The following is an 18796-nucleotide window of genomic DNA, read 5'->3' on the forward strand; positions in this document are numbered from 1 at the left end:
GACCGGGTCAGTCCTAAACCTTTTACACAACACTAACGTAGATTATACAGATAAAGAGCACATTCATTTATTATATACGTTTAATAAATATAATATACATGTATTATTAGTGAAACATGCGCGACAGATACCAACACCAAGTGCAGCTGCAGCCACTCGTCTCAGATCTCATCTATTTATTCACTAATGTTCATAAATCACTTTTCAATTCTACATAAAGGATTATCATGCACCATTTGTAGATTCACTTTAGGTCCGATTAATTCTCTAATATTTGATATACCATACTTGATCATCGTAGGTCTGAAATAAAATACATGTATAATCGATTTAGATAAAATGAGCAGGGAGGTGGGGAGAAGTGGGGGAGAGTTGTGGGGTAGGGGGTAGTGCAGCCATGCTTTGAGTTCTGACCTTTCTAATGATAGTCCCCACGCGATGACTGTAACATCTTCAGGTAACCCCATAGGTAATAACATTTCAGGTCTGAATACACCTGAATTTCCGATTTCAACCCATTTTTTCAACCCTACAAATAAACGTAATCTTTGTTAACTATTTATGAACTCGTTATGAACCATTTATTGTCGGCTTATAGCTAAATACCTTCGTGATAACCAAAGATTTCCATACTCGGCTCGGTGTAAGGATTATAAGCCGGTTTGAAGCGCAATTTTTCCATTCCTAATTTCTTAAAGAATTCGGATATAACTCCCATCAGATCTCCGAGTGTTAGATTATAATCCGCGACCAATCCTTCGACCTGATGAAATTCGGCTAAATGCGTAGCGTCCAGTGTCTCATTTCTGAACACTCGGTCTATCGAGAAATATTTCTTAGGAGAGAACTTTTCCTGTAAAATGTCAAACAAATGATATTAACCGTATATCAGTGCTGTATGAACCCTAAATGTATGTCCCTGTGAACATTACACTGACCTGCTGCGCTAACTTGTAAAGCATTCTAGCACTAACTGCAGTTGTATGTGTCCTTAATAAATTCTTTTGGGCTTCTTCTATTTTCCAGTCATATTTATACCTTGAACATCAGACCAAACATCAATAATAGATTATTTGCATAAGAGACAATTCTCAGAGGAAATCGTTTGACGTCTAATTTACCCTTGTGATCCGTATCCTCCATTCGAGTGAACATCTTTAACACGTTTTAAGTAATCCATCGGAAAATCAGTAGCATCTTTTGGATCTGAATTAAATATAGGTCAGTTTTAGAAACAAATAGAAATGTGTTAAGTAATCCAAATAAATAAGTCAAACAATTTACCAGCAATGAAGAACGTATCATGAGCATCTCTGGCAGGATGCTGCTGAGGCTGAAACAAAGCGTCAAAATTCCAGAAACTGCTCTCGATGAAATTATTGGTCGGCATCTCTGTAAATCTGACAAAAAAAAACATGAAATATAAGTAACAACGCGCCAGACACTGAATACAATTCGGCATAAAGACTGATTCTAACTGACCCCATCTCGATGAAGATTTGTCTGAACTGAGTTCGAACTTTCAGTAATGGATGTAAATGTCCAGAGGTCGGAGCAACTCCGAGAGCGTCAAAGTTGTACGGTTTGAATGTTTTAGTTTTCCACGATCCCCTGAATAGAAAATTCATGAAAAATAAATACTTTCATTCGAGGCCTAAAAGAAGCAGATCACGGTTGAATTATTTACGTAGCTATCATCTCTGCGGTTAATTCAGTTTCTTGCTTTGTGAGCGACGTAGTAAATTCTGATCCTTTCGTTATGAGATACGTGTTCACCTTCCTGCAAATATACAACACCCAGCGATGAAGATCTCAGCGATGATCCATCTCACGAGGAATCAAACCCTTGAGCAACCAGGATTAACTAACCACTCATACTTACACTTCAGTAATAAGCTTTCTTTTCTTATACTCCGTTACTTGTGCATTACTCAATTCAACATCTTTTGATTGTTTGATTTTCAGCAGTGCTGTTTGTACTGTATCGTCTATACTGGCTATATTCCTATAAACAGTCGGTCCACCTTCGGTAGTTTTATCTAATTTAATCCATTTTGCTGCAATTGCTTTGCTGAAACCTATTTTAGCGTTGGGTAATTTCTGTAAATAGGAAACACTTCACATGATTGCTGTATCAATATCTATCTAATATCCATGTATTGGTATCATCGATCATAGTTTACCATGAGTTCTTTATGTGGAATGCCGTCAGCGGCAGGAACAGCATGATAAATCCTTGCTTCATAACTTCCATTTGAAGCTACATCTTCACCTTCTTTAGAAAGATCCCAGCGTTTACTTGTTTGCTGTTTAGTGTTGATTACCTTCAATAAAAAACAGAAACAATTACAAGTTACGGAATTTTTGCCATTATTTCTACATGTATCGACAATATCAAGACAATTTCCTGATTTGTGCAATTGTTTGGCACCCGCAACAGGTTAAGCCTTATTAGTGCATCTGTTGGATGCTTTACGTTAATCACAGCTTAGATCTGTCAGTAACCTGTCAAATCTCATTTCACTAGTCACCGGCAGGCGGCGCTGATGATCGCTAAAAATGATGCAATCTGCAGCGAAAAGAAGATAAATACGACATACATCACCGAAACATTCAATACTCTTGATTGCTCCGACGATCTTTTGATGTTCAATACCGAATGATGTAGCGACTACTTCTGAATCGACGCCGTCCGGCGATTTATCTGATAAATATTGCAGAACACGTTCCGCCAAGTCGGCCATGATGATTCAATAAAATACTAAATTTGATTTGAATTTGTAGTAACAATATCAACAGTTTGCAGTAAGCTACGATATCGACAGTTTGTTGAGACCGGTGACGGGCGACCTTGGATTCAACCGCCTTGCATTGAATAACAGCTGGTATTATACAAGCTACTATCGTTTTCGACTCGTAAAAGTTATAAAATGTCTTTATCCGCAGTATTATTGAAGGCAATTCGATGCTCAAATCCTCTGGGAAGATGCATGTCGAGTGGTTCATGTGAGTATCTGTTTAAAATCTCATTTGTTATTTTTATATGATCGCTCAAAAATATAAACTGTTGAGCTCAAACTGTTTGTGACTTTTCATCAATCAAATATAAATGCGCGTTTTATTAACAATGATATTTGGTTTTATAACATTTGTGTAGCTTTAACTCGATTTAACTGGAAAGATGCGTTGAATCTGGAGTCTCAGTTGACTGATGAAGAGAAGATGGTGCGAGATCAATTTCACACGTATTGTCAGGATAAATTAATGCCGAGAGTTTTAATGGCGAATAGAAATGAAGGTATCGTAAAGTCCTAATTATCGAGTACCTGAGACATAGTATCACCAAGAACCTTTCTTTTTAAATATTCCTCATTTTTATTTCAGTATTTCATCGAGAAATAATCACAGAGATGGGAGAATTGGGCGTTTTAGGGCCGACTATTCAAGGCTATGGCTGTGCTGGTGTTTCATCAGTTGCTTATGGTTTAATTGCAAGAGAAGTTGAAAGGTAAAATAACTTAAAGTTAAGATTCACGGTTTATAGCAATGGAAATTTCTGGAATTGATGTTTATTAGATAACCTAGTTTTTAGAAAAGACCTGGAATTGAAATTGCCATGATTATGTTTGGTTTTATTTATAGGATTGATAGTGGATATAGATCAGCTATGAGTGTTCAATCCTCACTAGTTATGCATCCTATTCATGCCTATGGTACGGATGCCCAACGGGATAAATATCTACCTAAATTAGGTAAGTTTGTGAGTCGCAAATATTTGAAATCTGAATCTAGTTAAAGATCTGAAAATGTTGTTGAATTAGAAACTGGAATTGTTGTGTTTATATTTGTTTAGCTAAAGGAGAATTAGTCGGTTGTTTTGGTTTGACTGAACCTAATCACGGTAGTGATCCAAGCGGAATGGAAACTAAAGCTGTTTATAATTCTTCCAATAAAACTTATAAACTCAATGGAACCAAATCCTGGTGAGTGAATATCATAACTGTGATTTTCCATCCTTGTCAAATTGAATTCTAATTTTCATTCTGTCTTGTATTTCAGGATCACAAATTCGCCGATTGCCGATGTTTTTATCGTGTGGGCAAAATGTGACAAAGACGGGGGTAAAATTCGTGGATTTATTTTAGAGAAAGGAATGAAAGGATTGTCAGCGCCGGTAATCGAAGGCAAGTTCTCTCTACGTGCCAGTATAACCGGGCAAATAGTGATGGAAGATGTTGAAATTCCCGAGGAAAATCTGCTGCCAAATGTTATCGGTTTAAAGGTAAAGATAATTTATATTTATCGCTGAACTACAGTAAACCTCGCCTTACTCAGACAAACTGGGCCCTGCAAAATTGGTCCAAGGTCAGCAAAGTCCGAGTTCAGGATCAGAAAATAAGTTAGGAAGTCAAAAAAATTATTTCCTTTTTGTCTGAGTTAGTCTAAAGTACAAGTTGGGAAGTTAGCCATGTCCAAGTAAGGCCAGGTTTACTGTACTAGAAATCACTACCAGGAATGGAAATTGATGTTCATTATTCGGATATTTCAGGGTCCATTCGGTTGCTTGAATAATGCCCGGTATGGTATCGCCTGGGGAACTCTAGGAGCTGCTGAATTCTGTTTAGATACTGCCAGACAGTACACACTAGACAGAATACAGTTTGGTAAACCATTGGCTAAAAACCAACTCATACAAAAGAAATTCGCCGATATGTTGACTGAAATATCTGTAGGTTTACAGTCGTGTTTACAAGTTGGAAGATTGAAGGATCAAGGAATGTAAGTTATCAACCACTTCTAAGAGAACTTAACAACCATTATTTACCAAGTCCTTTAATGCTGAAGACAACATGTCAAATATGATTTGGTAACATTTATTTAATGTAGCAACTTTACAAACACAAGATAAGTTGTTAAAAACATATTGAAGATATTACATTACAAAGTCATTATGGCAGTGATAGCCGGCAAAATGTGTTTTGAAAAACATTTAATCATATAGGTACTGATGACGAAGACATTGTTAATATTCACGATTGTTTTCATTTTCAGAGTTGCTCCTGAAATGATCTCGATGATAAAACGTAATTCTTGCGGTAAATCATTAGATATAGCTCGTTTATCTAGAGATATACTCGGTGGTAACGGTATTTCTGATGAGTATCATGTTATACGACATTGTATGAATTTAGAGGCGGTCAATACGTACGAAGGTAAGACTTTAGTTTCATATTCATAGTAAATTTAGTAGAAGAATCGACGTTAATGACTTTCTTTATAATTTTCAGGTACACATGATGTCCACGCGTTGATACTAGGACGAGCGATTACTGGAATTCAGGCATTTACATCTGATTAAACTCAAAACAATTCGTATTCAGCTGTAGTTATTTTCATCTTCTCTAAATAATAGTTGGAAGTATTTTAGTTGCTGCTATATCCTCTGCTGAAATGACAATGTTTGTAAATTGATGTGGATTCTAATGGCTTACCTCTCAGAGGTAATTTTTGTGTCTGTTTAACTTCTGTTTGTGATCAACAACAAAAAATACATTCCTCCAATTCATAATTTACCGTAAGTTATCGATATTCTAAGATCTGATGTTTTAAATGTGCTATTATGTTAACTCACCGACTCCCAATATATTCGATCATGTTCTGATTTGATGCAATATCGGTATACATGTAAATAGTGGGAGACATTCTGTAAACGTTTTATAGAAATGTAGCTCCATTGGTGGTGAAGTTGTGTGTAAATAAAATGATAATATTTATATTTTAGATATATTGTTGTTTGTTCATATTTGAACTGTAGTGTCAGTGTTAAAGGATGATTGCTTCTATCATGCAATATGATAATTTACTCATAGATAGAATGGAGTTATAGATTTTAGTAGAGATCTGTAGGGATTCAGTGTCTCCTCTCAATGCCGCTACGAATGACGATAATTACTGTAATATTACACCAGGCGGCTGATACATTCTCACCGATTACTTGCAACTGGTTAAACCCGTTCTTTATTACGGTCGTCATCTTGTCGGAGTTGTCCTTGCTGTGTTGGCTGATGTAAACCCATTGGACACAACGTATCTTTTGTATCATTCATGACTTCTTTACAGGCTCGAGCGTAGCTATAATATACCGCAAAATTATTACTGATTATCGGTATGACTAAACCGCATAATAGGATACCGGTTACAGCGCAAACTGAGCCGATCACATAGCCAGATTTACTGATCGGTAACATATCCCCGTATCCCACTGTCGTCATAGTAATTATTGACCACCAAAACGCTGAAAATATGTCCGGAAACGAGACCATATTGTCCAATTCAGCTTGGAATATCAGCAACGAAAATATAATCATTCCAATCACCAGGAATAGCAGTAAAGTGAACAGTTCGCAAATGTTCTTTTTCATGACGATCATGAATATTTTCAGACTCTTGAAAATGTTCGATAATCTGAGAATTCGGAATACACGAAGAACGATGATGAAAACGAGGAAATTAACTGTATAGTAATACTCAGCTTCATCATCAGCAAGGGTTAATGATTTCACAGTGTTCATGATAATGATGTAAATCCAGTAAGATGATGAAGCCAAGAGATCTAACCAATTTAGAACTGATTTCATGAACTGTAACTTCGCCGGTGACAAGAGTAACCGCATTAGAATATCAACTGATAAAACTAAATTAATGACCACATCGAAATAAAACAACCATCTCAATGGTTTAGTCGTAGTAATCATCATTTTCTTAGGGTTTATCGGGTATGTGGGAATCAATGAAACATTCGGTGGCGTCATGTACGGTATCGCGTTGTGAAAACCGAAATCGGCTTCCCGCGGTAGAGGATCGGTTCTACCTGCCGGGTGAAAGTAAACAGCCATTATCAAAACTGATAACACAGCGAATATTCCAACACATATTGCGTAAATCTGAAACAGTAAACAAATATATAAGTAATTTTTTTTCATCATTGGAAAATGTTGGTGTTGACGATGAAGAATTACTCGAGGATTGAAGAGAAATGATGTTCCGGACCACTTGTTTCCGTAATAATCAACAAATTGGTTGTACAGATGTATGCCCTCCACCCATGAGAACTATGATTGAATTACTGCTAAAACTAATTAAGCCGAACTAATAAGTGAAGATCGCGAGGGATTCACACCTGGTGATGTTAAAGTACACGATTGGATCGAAATGAATTTCGAGAAAGGCAATTTGAGCACAAAAACCCAGGATGAAGAAAGTACACAGTGAATTTAGTCTTTGGTTGATTCACCGCCCGTTATACTAGATAGATCTGACGCTTTGAAGATTTTATGTGTTTTTTCATAAATCTATGTGAAACTCGTAATATCAGAGAATGATGGGGGGCATTCGATACCCATATGGCCACCACACCAGCGAGTGGGGCTCACTGGTCTCGTCACCAGAAATGACTGGCAGTAAGTAGACTTGTGGCGCAGAGACGCCGTCGGTTTGATCAAGGGGTTACGATTTTGTCTTTTGGCTAATCATATCCTTTTTCATATTCCACTGTCTACGGGCCTGATTTCAGATACAAAAAGACGAATTGTTTTTTTTAAGGTATTTTTGATTTTATCTAAATCTTACCTTGGCAAGTGGAGAATAATCAGGATATTCCAGGGTTAACCATGCTCTTCTTAGAAATTTCTTGAAAGGTGTTAAATTCTCCATTCGATTTTCCTCATCCTGAAAATCCACGTGGAGTTCTGTTTGCAGATCTTTAACGGTTTCTCGAAACGAATCGTTTTCAATGAATTTTCGTCTGCAACAAGCCGGCATGAACCTCATCGGTATGGCCCAATATTTCAACTCCAATTCAAATCTCTCGACACAAGCACATGCGGGCACATGTAGTTCACCGGTCCTGTAACTGTCTAGAATTACTTCAAAGTAAACCGCGGACCGATCGAAATAGAAAGTATTCGTAGCCAGATCATAGTTTTGATCATCTCGCCTTAGTTCAGACAAACGAGTATTTGAAATAGTTCTCAACGTCGAAAAACAAGTTGTAAAAGATCTCCCTCCAATATTCAGGTGAATAATGTCTTTCGGCCACATGTCCTCAAATACAGAATCCGTATATTTTTCATAAAATTGGTTTTAAAGCAACGTTTGCCTTGTTAGTGTTTGCCTTGTAGTGATGTTATTCTTTCCAGCTACAGCTTGGTTAACGTGATGTCTAATCTTTGTAGAACCATAACTCGAAACTCCTCCAATTTAGTGGAAAATTCATCAAAATGTGTATGGTCGCTGCGGTGGATTCCTGGGATATGAGTTAAAGGGAGATTGATGCTGGCTATTCTGAGAGATCACAGGCAACATATCTCTCTGATAACTCCGCCAAGTAAAAACGGCGCTACAGAAGCGCTGCTGATAGCACCATTCTATATATCAACTGATCATTAGATTACGAACCATTAGTTTTGGCCATTTCCATTGATATGTAATATTCAAACAGTTATAAAAGCGCGTTTATTTACTTAATATCGAAAACATTAATGGGCGATAATAATGGCAATGTGGCGGACTCGAGGGATCTGGATGACGTGCGCTGAAATTGGAGAAATTCAACGGGGATTCGAATGTATGGACTGTGCATCTGATTAGTATTCTCAATATTCTACTGTCTCTGGATGATTGATAATAAAATCAACCATGTCACACATCTACGATAGTTGAATTGCTGGCGGCGGAAAGAACAGTCTGGACCCGACTGATTTTCTAGGGTATCAGAGATCATTGATTAAAATAACAACAACAAACATCGATCCTCTCTCATATCAGGGAGGCACAAATCACGGCCTTAACAAATTCTGTTCCGAAAAGTAGCACTTAGTAGACTTGCTTCAAACCGTGATATGAAACCAGAAACACCGACAAGAAATATAAGAACACACACGATCGAGTTTAAATATCTGAAATATATTGAAATCACAAAACCAACGAGTAAGAGGACATTGCTAAAATGCTAATTACTACCACGACGAGACCGTCCATGCCAGTGTTTAATGGCAATTAATATGTTGTATTATTACATAGAGCGCACCATATTACTGATCCTTTAATTATATACAATTATATATACAAATCTATATTATATTCTGTTGACATAAAGATTGACAACCCCCTTTCCACGAGTTGACCAGAAATGTAAAGAATAATATTATTTTGAATGCAAACTTTAAGAGGTGGTTAGAAAAAGTTAAAGAAGATTAATCTACGTACACAATAAGGAGAAATTCAGTCACGACAGACAATGATTTATTAATTACTAAATATAAAGACAATATTCACCTTCTACATCAAGATGATAACATAATATTATTGAAATCAGTTAACAAAGAAATACAAACAATTCTACAGCAACTCGACCTGAATTAGATCGACAATTGACTCGTTATGAGCATTGGTCTTCACGAGGGGGAAAGTCCGAAATTAGTGATGAAAATATAATATTTGAGTAATAAATGACACACAGGTAGGTTTACATGTACATATATCACAGAGTTTTAGTCATAATTACAGCGACACATTTACTCCCAATTTTCCCAATCATCGTCCTAAAAATAGATCAAACCAGAAATTATTTCATTATCAGCTGAAATAACTTACAGGTTAATGTATGGTTTATATTTACTTACTGCTAAATCCACATTTCCGTCGATTGAAACATTTTTCGCGAGTTCCTGAGCTAATTTCAAATCTTCCTCAGTAATTTCCAAATCGAAATCTTTCTCCCAGTCATCTTCCAGACTATCTGTAAGACATGCAGATAGAATGCGATTAGTTTTATGTAGATTTCCAGTAGGTAAATCTGACCGGATTTCACATTACCTTTCCCATTGCTGCTAGCTTCACTACTGCTGATAGTAGGAGTAATAGAACCCATTCCGACTACAATCATATCTCCTTTTTCTTTAGTTTTCATATCAGTTTCACAGGCATCAACATCGCTTTTCGTTTCAATGACATCAGTGATTTGTTCTGGCTTTTCAGCAACTACTTCTGGTTCACTAACGGATGAATCTATGATCTTCCCATGAATGTTATTAGGATCAGATAAAGCATTACCTGCTTCTCCACTTTGAGCAATATTGTTCTTTTCTATAACGCATGTTTGTCCATCCGCAATATTAGATATGTTCTGAGCTGTAGCATCAGCATTTTGCACGTTCTCAATTTCGTTAATGTCTGAGGATTTTACAATAGTCTCATACACGATAGGGTCTCGTAAAACGGGATCAGATGTTTCGTTATTTTTCTCCGATATCTGCTTCTGAAATGGCGTCGATTCTTCATTCGAAAGTTTCTTAACAACTTCAGTTTCATCTTCAGAATCTAATGAATAAATGAATGGAGTTTCGATCAAGTAATATTGTTAAACGTGAAGACTTGTGTAGTATTTTTCAGGTTAACTGATTCTATTGAGATTATGAGCCTTCGATACTAGCGCATGGTAGCTTTATCAGGTAAATGAGTTTTTCTAAATTGGCTTTACGCTACTATGAACTCCTCGCAAAAGCTCGTAATCTCAGTCTTCAAGTTTATTGATTCAAGGTCCCTACAGATGGGTAATTCCTGGATATAAGGAGTTTTCAAGGCGTTCGAAAGGAGAAAATTTGTACAACTACAAACATTTCTAATAGCCTATTTTTCTCAAAATTAAAGGAATTTTGGGCATTTTGCTCAAATAAAAGGAGTTTCAAGCACCTTTAAAAGCATTTTCAGTTAAGTAGGAGTTTCGAAGAAATCAAGTAGTCGTTAAGGACCTGGTGATTTGACACCAGGTTTAACACGGCTCCTCTACAATTCTTCTTCGTGTCAAGCACAATATTTACCATTTCCCCAGTCGACATCTTCATGAATACTTCCAGCGATATCATTAGCTCGTTTCTTAAGATCAGCGCGCCTCGCTTCATCCTGTTCCAGTTGATGAATCCGATAGAAATATCTCTGCCAGAATACTGCATGAGATATCACTGACGGAACCTACATTATAAAATATCGATTTAGAAGTAGAAATTTGCAAATAAACGCTAGAATGTTTGAGCCACAATGTAAGAACTGAATTGTTTTAAACTACGCTAAGACATCTACCTTTTCATTATGGTTTTCACACTCTTCAATATTGAAATTGAAAATTCAAAATATCTTTTCATCATTTGGTATTGAATGGATGCGTTGATTTAATGCTACTAACCATTTGTGTGTATAAAGTACGGACTTCTATTTTTGAAACCAGTAACTCTGATATGATTCCCTTCTTTTCATCCAAATTAAAATCATTCAACCATTCATGAAACTGTTCTGGTGGACCACTCGGTTCTTGACAGTACGTCTCTGGATCTACTTGTATGGAATGAAGTCTAGCCTGTTGTTAGAAAGTAACAAATACCGGTATAAGAATAAGTTCAGGTTGCCAAACTGCACAATATCATACTTACAACAATAGATCATATACCTTTGCTTTGTCAAATATAGGGGTTGGGTCTCCTTTATTTGTGTAAACTAGAAGCTGTTCATCTTCATCATCGGGTTCAATCACTAAAGCTTTAGATATTCCATTCAAAAATGAAGTCAAACCAGCTTTTACTTTATTTGTTGCAGCTGATGTCGTTTCTTGCTACGAGAGTAAAAATACTAATAATTGATTTATCGAATAGCTGTTAGATAAAAAAAATCACTTTTAAACAAACAATTGTTTAAGTAACAGAAAGCAATGCTGGTATTTTGTGCCTTTCAGTTTCAAAGACATCGAGATTTAATCGTTAACATCATGAAAGTTCTCAAGATACCAAACATAAGGTATATCACCAAAAAAGAAAATGACTTAGGCCTATAAGGTGAAAAAATAGAAATGTTTAATTCAAATCATATGATGGTTGGTTTCGTACAATCCTATAGTTAACTTTTACTGGTATTTAAACTTACATTTAGTTTGTCTTTAATAGATTCACTGGTGCCTTTGACGACTTTCTTCGTTTCCACTTGCATTGTCTGAGAAAACTCACTGAGATCTTTGGAAACTAAATCATACGCAGAAACTGACTGTAAAAAAAAACAGCAACAACAAAATTGACAGTGAGTGAAACTTTACAGGTAGTTAATACAAACTGAAATGACCTACTCGGTATCATTCACTGATCATAAATCACTGATGTAATGGTGCTTTGTTGATGAATATGGTGAATAAAAAGGTGATGATGATGATGATGATGACATCAAATAAACTGAATTGGATTATGTAAATTCGTTACCTTGTCTTTAACAGTCTGTAGCCAGTCTCCCCACCAGTTCCCACATGCTCCTCCTCCAGCTGCTCCTTCGCTACTACAAAATACAACAATCAAAACCTCCATAATTAGCATTCCCTGTAAAAATCCCCGATCAATTACTGAAGACGATTTAATTTACCTTTCAGCCATTTTTGTTGGTATTTCCCAGTATGACGTCACAATGCATCCATAGTTTTAGGAAATCGCGTTGGTGGCGCGGCGAGAGCTGTCAAATCACGGAGGCCACGCGTGTTTGTTTACTTTTAAGCAAGGTGATTGTTTACATTGATATCCAATCAGCGCGTCCGAATTGTATTATCTGACACGGAAGTTCCAGGTTGGAGAAACCATGTAAGCAATTAAAAGTCATCAACGTTGACGTAAATTGAGTCACCAGTTCTAGATATAAGCGGTCAGATCCTGTTACAATGTTCATTTGGAGTTTTGTTTGCATAAACGACAAGGAAAATGTCCGTAGAATTGGAAACAGTGACTGTGTTGAAATCGTTACCTGACATAAGGATTAACGTAGCTGAGGAAAATGAAATTTCCTCGTTAACTCGGGGTTTCCCAAAAACAGGATATTATCCAAACTGTGGAACAGTAAATTGTCACAATACGAACTGGTCTTCGTCACCAGTATGTCAGTCTAATTGTGCCTCGATGCATGATTCAACCGACAATTTTCTAGTGAAGTATACTGTAACGTCTGGAGTTGATGAACACGAAGATGAAATCAGCATCAGTCGATTGGGAATTCATCAATCTAAGGATCAGGAACTTCCAGCAGGAAACATAACACGAAATACAAACAAAATGTGTTCATCGTCAGATATTTATTTACATGATGTTCATATTACAAGTTTACCAGTAAGTATAAAATCTACCATTTCTTCTCTTATACAAATGGTTTTGCATTTCATGCAAATAGTAGATTTTCAATGCATCCAAGTTGCGATCATTTCAATGTATCAATATTTCGAATGACTTTAAATCAGATACAGTACCGTTAATTAATCTTCATCTCATATCTAATTAAAGTATCTTTCGTGAATTCACGATCAAAGGTGGACTCTCTTTACAGTCCACGATTCAATGGACCCCGAGGAATAAGTTACACGATTACATTCAGAAACGATCATATGAAATATAACCAATATTGAAAATTTAAACACGATGATTTCATTCGTAGAGAGAGGTTATGTTACACGTTCTACGATACTTAAACGGAAGAGATTTATGCGTCGCATCAGCTGTATGTAAACAGTGGTTCGATTGTAGTAATGATGAATGGCTGTGGCAAATGAAACTGAAAAATGATATGTACCACTGGAAAATCATTAACCATCGAACTAATCCAAATATGTATTGGGAATGCGCTTCTGACTGGACCAGTAAAGAAATGTAAGGCTCACACTGTACCGTACTCAGTTCATGAAAAACGCTAAGCTTAAAACTGTTAAATTTGAATTGTTGTCCTAATGAAAACTTAACCTGTTATTGCAATTAAAAATCAAGATTCTTACATTTCTTACAAAGATCATCGCTATTTTCTCACGTATTAATTCCCCTCCAGATATTTGAGATGTTGTCCAGATACAAATCAACAACGTGGTCATCACCAAGAAGTCGTCGGGTTCATGAATCTAACTTCGTTTATCCGATCATTTTTACCGAAAACACCACCGAGAATCGCAATGTTCGGACCCGGATTGGAATCGAAAACGAGCGTCATAGCCGCTAAAATAATGCGAGACCAGGGAGAGCACTTTTTAACAACGGGTCTCGTGCCAGGCATAGCAGGTATAGCTATATATTTACAACTGTATCAATGATTGATCTATCCAGAATATCGTGAATCTGTAATCAATAAATGACATGTTATTTCAGGTGTCGGATCCGGTGTATCGTTCAAACTGAGGAATAAACTAGATTTTCAACTATCTCTACTTTATTCAATGACTAAAAAACAAAGAGAAAACTTGACGATTTACGGCGATAGAATCAAACATAATCACATGTTAAAACGTAATGAGGCGAGTGGTGACGATTATAAAAGTCAATTGGAGTTGAATACATCTATACAAGATTTGTGCCGTTTGGTGGCTGGATTCATTTTTGTTATAAATGTCGAAACTCAGTCAGCGGATGATCGTAAGTATAGAAATCACCTGAAGTAATCGCTTAACTCATTGAAATGCTCTCTGGTTATGATTGATGATTGTTTCTGTAGTAAGTGTAGCTCATCACGAGTTGTTCGCTATGGTTAATGAACGTTGGTCGCTGCAGAAAAAACCGCTTCTAATATTAGCGTGTGTTCGTGAAGCCGATGATAAAGCAATACCTGTGATTGATGTTGTTAAACATCTGAAACTCGGTAAACTGAGGAGGCCCTGGCAGGTGACTAATTTCGCAATCAAGCCGTTTCCGAAGATGAAATCTACTAAATGTAATAATTCAACTAAAATAATTCTTTCATTCTCTTTGCAGATTATGAATTGTTCGTTAGACAAACTGGAAGAAATCTGTGATGGATTTCAGTGGGTTATTGAACGATGTCACCAACCATGAAAACTTTCATAAATACTCTTATCATATTCTTTCAATGATTTGTAAATTATTGTTTCTATAAACTTGTTATATTCTATAATATCCGTTGTGATATCAAAATAGATTCTGAATCGGGAAAATATGAGGGTTTTAATTATGTTTTGAGGATTCGAATACAATTAATGACAGTATTAAACCGCTCGACAGAATGGATATAAAAACCACTTTATCGCATACGAGACACATATATAAAATGCATTGTTCACTCATAGAGATCTAGAGACACATGATTCACAGTATTATCAATAATTCCTGTTTCTATCACAAATACACCAATAACTGATTCGCGTGATATTTTGAATGGCAGCAGTTTGAAACTTTATTCTCGGTATCAAAGCACCAGTACTGCGATAAAGAATGAAATCAAACCTAATTTTGCTCGGCTCAATTTTCATTCCTTTTTCAAATGGAAATAAGTCTTTCCTTGTATGACTTGTTTTTCTGGATTGATTTTTTTGAGTATTTGCGCTACTGCTGACACTAATTGTTCATTACTCAATCCAGTTTTCTTAGAATTGAATTTCTGTAATATGTCTTTAGTCATCATAGGTTTTCTCATTAGATATCTGCGTACATTCTCTTCAGTAACTCCAGCACTACAAATAAATACATACATAATACCATATCATTTACAAGTTTTTTAGAGGAATTAATGATAGAAAGTGTTATACAGTTAACTCAGCTTTACTCAGTAGCATTAGGACTGTAAATCTTTGTAAGCATTAGGACTATAACTATTATTATCAAATATTCCACAAGATGAAATCAGGAGAAAAAGGAGGCGTTTCAAGATAAATTCTGGTAAAATCCAGCAACTTGATCGCTTTACCAAGGAAGGAAGGTGGAGTCTTTTGTATAGCCTACTGTAAACTTTCAGAAACTTACACATTCATAGCTGGTTGTTGTGAGGTTTGTACCGGGCCTGGACTTTCTGTTCGAACTTTCTTATTTTGAGTTTCATCAGTGTCTGCACCTGCTTTCCTTTTCACCGCTCCTAAAAATCACCATAAACCTTGAACTTTAAACCGTCTTCAATCGAAGTTTTAATAATCTTGAAAGGGAACATTTACCCTTCTGATCAGAATCTGGTACAGGTGTAGTAGATCGACTTCCTTGTTTATTGCTTTTCTTTTTTTCACTTTTCTTAAAGAGAACGAAACTTGTTCATACGATACGAGTTACTGGTAGCAGTTTCTTTTTCGATTCGATCTGTAGATAAATAAATACCTGCATAAACAGAGCTGAGAATTTACCCTCTTCTTCTAAAGCATCCGAGTCATCAGAATCTGAAGCCGAACTTTCACTACTATCCGAATCTATAAAATAAACAATCGGCAAAAATATAAAACACAATGTTTGAAAAACAGAATGCAGTTGATGCGAAGACTATACAAACCTGGCTCCGATTTTTTGGGCTTTTCTTTTTCCGGTTCTTCCTCTTTCTTTTCCTCTTCCTCCTCATCTTCATCACCAGATTCGTTCAACTTGCGTAAACCGTCCTCGTCGACGACTCCTTTATCTTCTGATTTATCCTCTAATACATCGAGCTCCTCCTCACTATAAAAAAATCACATCGCGTTTATTTGTGAAATGAAATCAAATCGATGAAAATTGCGCCAACCTTGTCAACCTGAGTTTACGTCGAGTGAGAAATGTCTAATTTTTTACATGGGGAGACTAAGAATTTCGATGGAAAAATCCAGAATTTGCTGATTTTATCCCTGATCTACACGAACCCTGGATACGACACGTAATATAGCGGGATAGCTGGTTCGTCAAACTGCGGTTAGGCTAAACAAAAATGATACCTTGTTTCTCCGCAGCGGCCGGGTCATTTTTGTAAAATATGATAAAATTCATAAACAGTTCATTTCTATAGCGGAGGGGTCTGTTATGGTGAAATTGATCACGATTTTTAAAAAAGTAATGTATAGGGTAGATAGGCGGCCGGCCGGGTCAACATTTAAGCTCACCAGAGCGGAGAAACAAGGTATCAATTTTTTTGGCCTTAATGTGATATTTTACCTGCTCGAATCTGTTATATAATCAACTTCTTTATCATCATCGTCTCCATCATCACTCTCCTCTATCGCTTCATCGGCATCATTCATTTTACCCATCTTCGATTTCTTTTTCGCCTTCTTCTTTTTATCATCTTTTTTATTGGATTTCTTTTTTTTCTCTGAAGAAATTCATCATTATGAGAAGTCCGATTCATGAAGCTACTTTTCTCAGGAAGATTTCTGAGATTTCTTACCGTCATCCGCATCATCATCATCGCTGTCATCTTCATTCTCATCAGCATCTTCATCTTTATCCGACCAATCATCCATCTCAGTTAACTTCTACAATTTGATTCAATGATATTTTCATGTTTTGTATTAAATATTTCCATCAAATCCTCATACAGAAGACTGATTGCCTCCGACCTTGTGGGACCAATACATTTTTTTCAGAGACAGTAAGCGATTGCTAAGCTGTCAGTTTGAGGTGACATCATCACATAAGTTGGAGAAGGAAACTTTCAAACATTTTCTCCAGGGGACGCTATAATCCACGGCAAGTAAAGTATACTCTACAATACAATCTTTGGTTCTTTCTTACGAAATTTTTATCTTTCTTTTTAGACTTTGAAGCTTTATTGCCTTTTTCTCCCTCCTCTCCATCGGCGTCATCTAGATCTTCGTCATTTTTTATCCTTCGTCGTAACATCACCGAGAACTTATTCAACGTTTGATCTCGCCTGAAAATTATCCGTAATTTCAAAAGTGAAACTGGCTTAACTTACCATAGCTGGGGTGAACATCATAATGTTACTTATTTCTTGCTGATTTCTGCCATTTCTGCTAATACTTACTTACTGAATTCTTCTTCTGCTTCTTCGGAATTCAAATATTTATATTTGAGCATTGGATTAAACCTGTACCATTCCTCAATCGGATACGCCTCGAATGCACCATCAGGACATTGCGTAAATATGAAATACGACGTATTTTCAGCTATAGTTCCTTCTCTTGTTCCTTTATATCTGAATAAAAATCACGCAAAATACGATAAAAAACTGGCTTTCAAAAATATTCTCAATCCTAATCATTTTAATCAGACCGAGACCTTTTGCCAGATTTTCCACCAGTTTTTAGAATCCACGGCTGATCATCTGGATTATATTTCTTCACCATGATTCCGTATTTCTTTTTTCGAGCTTCCTCTTTCTGTTCTCTGCCGAATTCGCTTCCAGCTCCGAATTTTGGCATCTGTTCCAAATCATTAGCTGTCTTATATTCCTTTAAATTATTCTCCCGCTCGATTTTACACTGTAATATATTCACATTCAACAAGATTTGATGAAATTCATAATTCACGATCTGTTTATTGTTGATTAGAGAAATGTTTTTTACTTACAGCTCCACATTTAGTAAAATCTACAGAATTTGCTCCTGAAAATCTCATTATACTAAATTTCTTATTTTTCTCACTGAAAAAGGATTTACAAACAAGGAAAATGACATGTACTTTTAGTAATGATGTAAGACTTTAAATTTAAATACTTACTTGGGAAGGCGCACTTTAAATTCTTGACTTTGAGCCGCTGTAGCACTACCACCTGCAGCAGAACCAGATGTTCCACCTCCAGCCTTAATAAAAAAAGGTGGTAAACAAAATGCAATCGAATTTTTTAAATTATTCTGAGCTAGCTTGCCTGTTGCCGTGGTGGTGCTGACGATTACACACACAGTGCAGGGGTTGCTACAGGGTACTTACATGGGCTTGGCTACTTGACATATTGACGGTTTATTTGATGATAGATTAAGTTTTTGATCAAATCTGAGGTAGTTTTTGACTATCGTGAAGTGAGCCTATTATTCCAG

General features: G+C 36.3%; 6 protein-coding genes across 6 annotated transcripts; 2 read left to right on the top strand and 4 right to left on the bottom strand.

The window, feature by feature from the left end:
• Positions 1 to 57: 57 nt before the first annotated feature.
• On the bottom strand, positions 58 to 2744 carry LOC141899490 (phenylalanine--tRNA ligase alpha subunit-like). The gene is made up of 11 exons (XM_074785843.1): positions 2601 to 2744; positions 2184 to 2324; positions 1883 to 2100; positions 1688 to 1780; positions 1483 to 1611; positions 1285 to 1400; positions 1122 to 1206; positions 939 to 1038; positions 607 to 853; positions 415 to 529; positions 58 to 303 (listed from the first exon to the last, which is right to left on the bottom strand). The coding sequence occupies exons 1-11, from the start codon at positions 2742 to 2744 to the stop codon at positions 198 to 200; spliced, it is 1494 nt and encodes a 497-aa protein (XP_074641944.1). The 3' UTR covers positions 58 to 197.
• A 134-nt stretch (positions 2745 to 2878) lies between these two features.
• LOC141899290 (glutaryl-CoA dehydrogenase, mitochondrial-like) lies at positions 2879 to 5781 on the top strand. Its single transcript, XM_074785501.1, has 9 exons — positions 2879 to 3006; positions 3158 to 3298; positions 3385 to 3508; positions 3643 to 3752; positions 3854 to 3983; positions 4060 to 4282; positions 4550 to 4779; positions 5053 to 5213; positions 5289 to 5781. The coding sequence occupies exons 1-9, from the start codon at positions 2931 to 2933 to the stop codon at positions 5357 to 5359; spliced, it is 1266 nt and encodes a 421-aa protein (XP_074641602.1). The 5' UTR covers positions 2879 to 2930; the 3' UTR covers positions 5360 to 5781.
• A 224-nt stretch (positions 5782 to 6005) lies between these two features.
• Positions 6006 to 8100, bottom strand: LOC141899167 (potassium voltage-gated channel protein Shaw-like). The gene is made up of 2 exons (XM_074785323.1): positions 7630 to 8100; positions 6006 to 6944 (listed from the first exon to the last, which is right to left on the bottom strand). Exons 1-2 carry the CDS (start codon positions 8098 to 8100, stop codon positions 6006 to 6008), a joined length of 1410 nt encoding a protein of 469 aa, XP_074641424.1.
• Positions 8101 to 8948: 848 nt separating this feature from the next.
• LOC141899550 (BSD domain-containing protein 1-like) lies at positions 8949 to 12475 on the bottom strand. The gene is made up of 9 exons (XM_074785921.1): positions 12457 to 12475; positions 12300 to 12372; positions 11974 to 12090; positions 11504 to 11665; positions 11243 to 11413; positions 10881 to 11031; positions 9877 to 10380; positions 9684 to 9799; positions 8949 to 9602 (listed from the first exon to the last, which is right to left on the bottom strand). The coding sequence occupies exons 1-9, from the start codon at positions 12465 to 12467 to the stop codon at positions 9576 to 9578; spliced, it is 1332 nt and encodes a 443-aa protein (XP_074642022.1). The 5' UTR covers positions 12468 to 12475; the 3' UTR covers positions 8949 to 9575.
• A 242-nt stretch (positions 12476 to 12717) lies between these two features.
• Positions 12718 to 14967, top strand: LOC141899445 (F-box only protein 4-like). The gene is made up of 6 exons (XM_074785756.1): positions 12718 to 13187; positions 13510 to 13721; positions 13894 to 14120; positions 14208 to 14471; positions 14551 to 14717; positions 14808 to 14967. The coding sequence occupies exons 1-6, from the start codon at positions 12786 to 12788 to the stop codon at positions 14886 to 14888; spliced, it is 1353 nt and encodes a 450-aa protein (XP_074641857.1). The 5' UTR covers positions 12718 to 12785; the 3' UTR covers positions 14889 to 14967.
• Positions 14968 to 14980: 13 nt separating this feature from the next.
• Positions 14981 to 18796, bottom strand: LOC141899444 (general transcription factor IIF subunit 1-like). The gene is made up of 13 exons (XM_074785755.1): positions 18690 to 18796; positions 18480 to 18562; positions 18330 to 18402; positions 18039 to 18241; positions 17785 to 17955; positions 17532 to 17670; positions 17185 to 17272; positions 16953 to 17109; positions 16324 to 16484; positions 16155 to 16243; positions 15998 to 16070; positions 15813 to 15921; positions 14981 to 15523 (listed from the first exon to the last, which is right to left on the bottom strand). The coding sequence occupies exons 1-13, from the start codon at positions 18708 to 18710 to the stop codon at positions 15319 to 15321; spliced, it is 1572 nt and encodes a 523-aa protein (XP_074641856.1). The 5' UTR covers positions 18711 to 18796; the 3' UTR covers positions 14981 to 15318.

Source organism: Tubulanus polymorphus, chromosome 2, assembly GCF_964204645.1.
Source record: "Tubulanus polymorphus chromosome 2, tnTubPoly1.2, whole genome shotgun sequence".
Classification (NCBI taxonomy): Eukaryota; Metazoa; Nemertea; class Palaeonemertea; order Tubulaniformes; family Tubulanidae; genus Tubulanus; species Tubulanus polymorphus.

Bases quoted from the DNA above. Each gene is read 5' to 3' on its own strand.
- LOC141899490 (XM_074785843.1), bottom strand. From the start codon at position 2,744: ATGGCCGACTTGGCGGAACGTGTTCTGCAATATTTATCAGATAAATCG. The intron at 1,401-1,482 runs GTCAGTTAGAAT...TTTTTTTGTCAG, and splicing joins CAAATCTTCATCGAGATGGG to ATTTACAGAGATGCCGACCA. The intron at 1,039-1,121 runs GTAAATTAGACG...CTGATGTTCAAG, and splicing joins GGAGGATACGGATCACAAGG to GTATAAATATGACTGGAAAA.
- LOC141899167 (XM_074785323.1), bottom strand. From the start codon at position 8,100: ATGTGGCCGAAAGACATTATTCACCTGAATATTGGAGGGAGATCTTTT. The intron at 6,945-7,629 runs GTAAGATTTAGA...TTACTGTTTCAG, and splicing joins ATTATTCTCCACTTGCCAAG to ATTTACGCAATATGTGTTGG.
- LOC141899550 (XM_074785921.1), bottom strand. The intron at 11,666-11,973 runs GTAAGTTTAAAT...TTACTCTCGTAG, and splicing joins CTATTAAAGACAAACTAAAT to CAAGAAACGACATCAGCTGC. The intron at 11,032-11,242 runs GTTAGTAGCATT...TTTATAATGTAG, and splicing joins GTACTTTATACACACAAATG to GTTCCGTCAGTGATATCTCA.
- LOC141899290 (XM_074785501.1), top strand. From the start codon at position 2,931: ATGTCTTTATCCGCAGTATTATTGAAGGCAATTCGATGCTCAAATCCT. The intron at 3,007-3,157 runs GTGAGTATCTGT...ACATTTGTGTAG, and splicing joins ATGCATGTCGAGTGGTTCAT to CTTTAACTCGATTTAACTGG. The intron at 3,509-3,642 runs GTAAAATAACTT...TTTTATTTATAG, and splicing joins ATTGCAAGAGAAGTTGAAAG to GATTGATAGTGGATATAGAT.
- LOC141899444 (XM_074785755.1), bottom strand. From the start codon at position 18,710: ATGTCAAGTAGCCAAGCCCAT. The intron at 17,671-17,784 runs GTAAGTATTAGC...GATAATTTTCAG, and splicing joins GCAGAAGAAGAATTCAGTAA to GCGAGATCAAACGTTGAATA. The intron at 17,273-17,531 runs GTAAGAAAGAAC...ATCAAATTGTAG, and splicing joins AAAAGAAAGATAAAAATTTC to AAGTTAACTGAGATGGATGA.
- LOC141899445 (XM_074785756.1), top strand. From the start codon at position 12,786: ATGTCCGTAGAATTGGAAACAGTGACTGTGTTGAAATCGTTACCTGAC. The intron at 13,722-13,893 runs GTAAGGCTCACA...ATTCCCCTCCAG, and splicing joins GACTGGACCAGTAAAGAAAT to ATATTTGAGATGTTGTCCAG. The intron at 14,718-14,807 runs GTGACTAATTTC...TTCTCTTTGCAG, and splicing joins AACTGAGGAGGCCCTGGCAG to ATTATGAATTGTTCGTTAGA.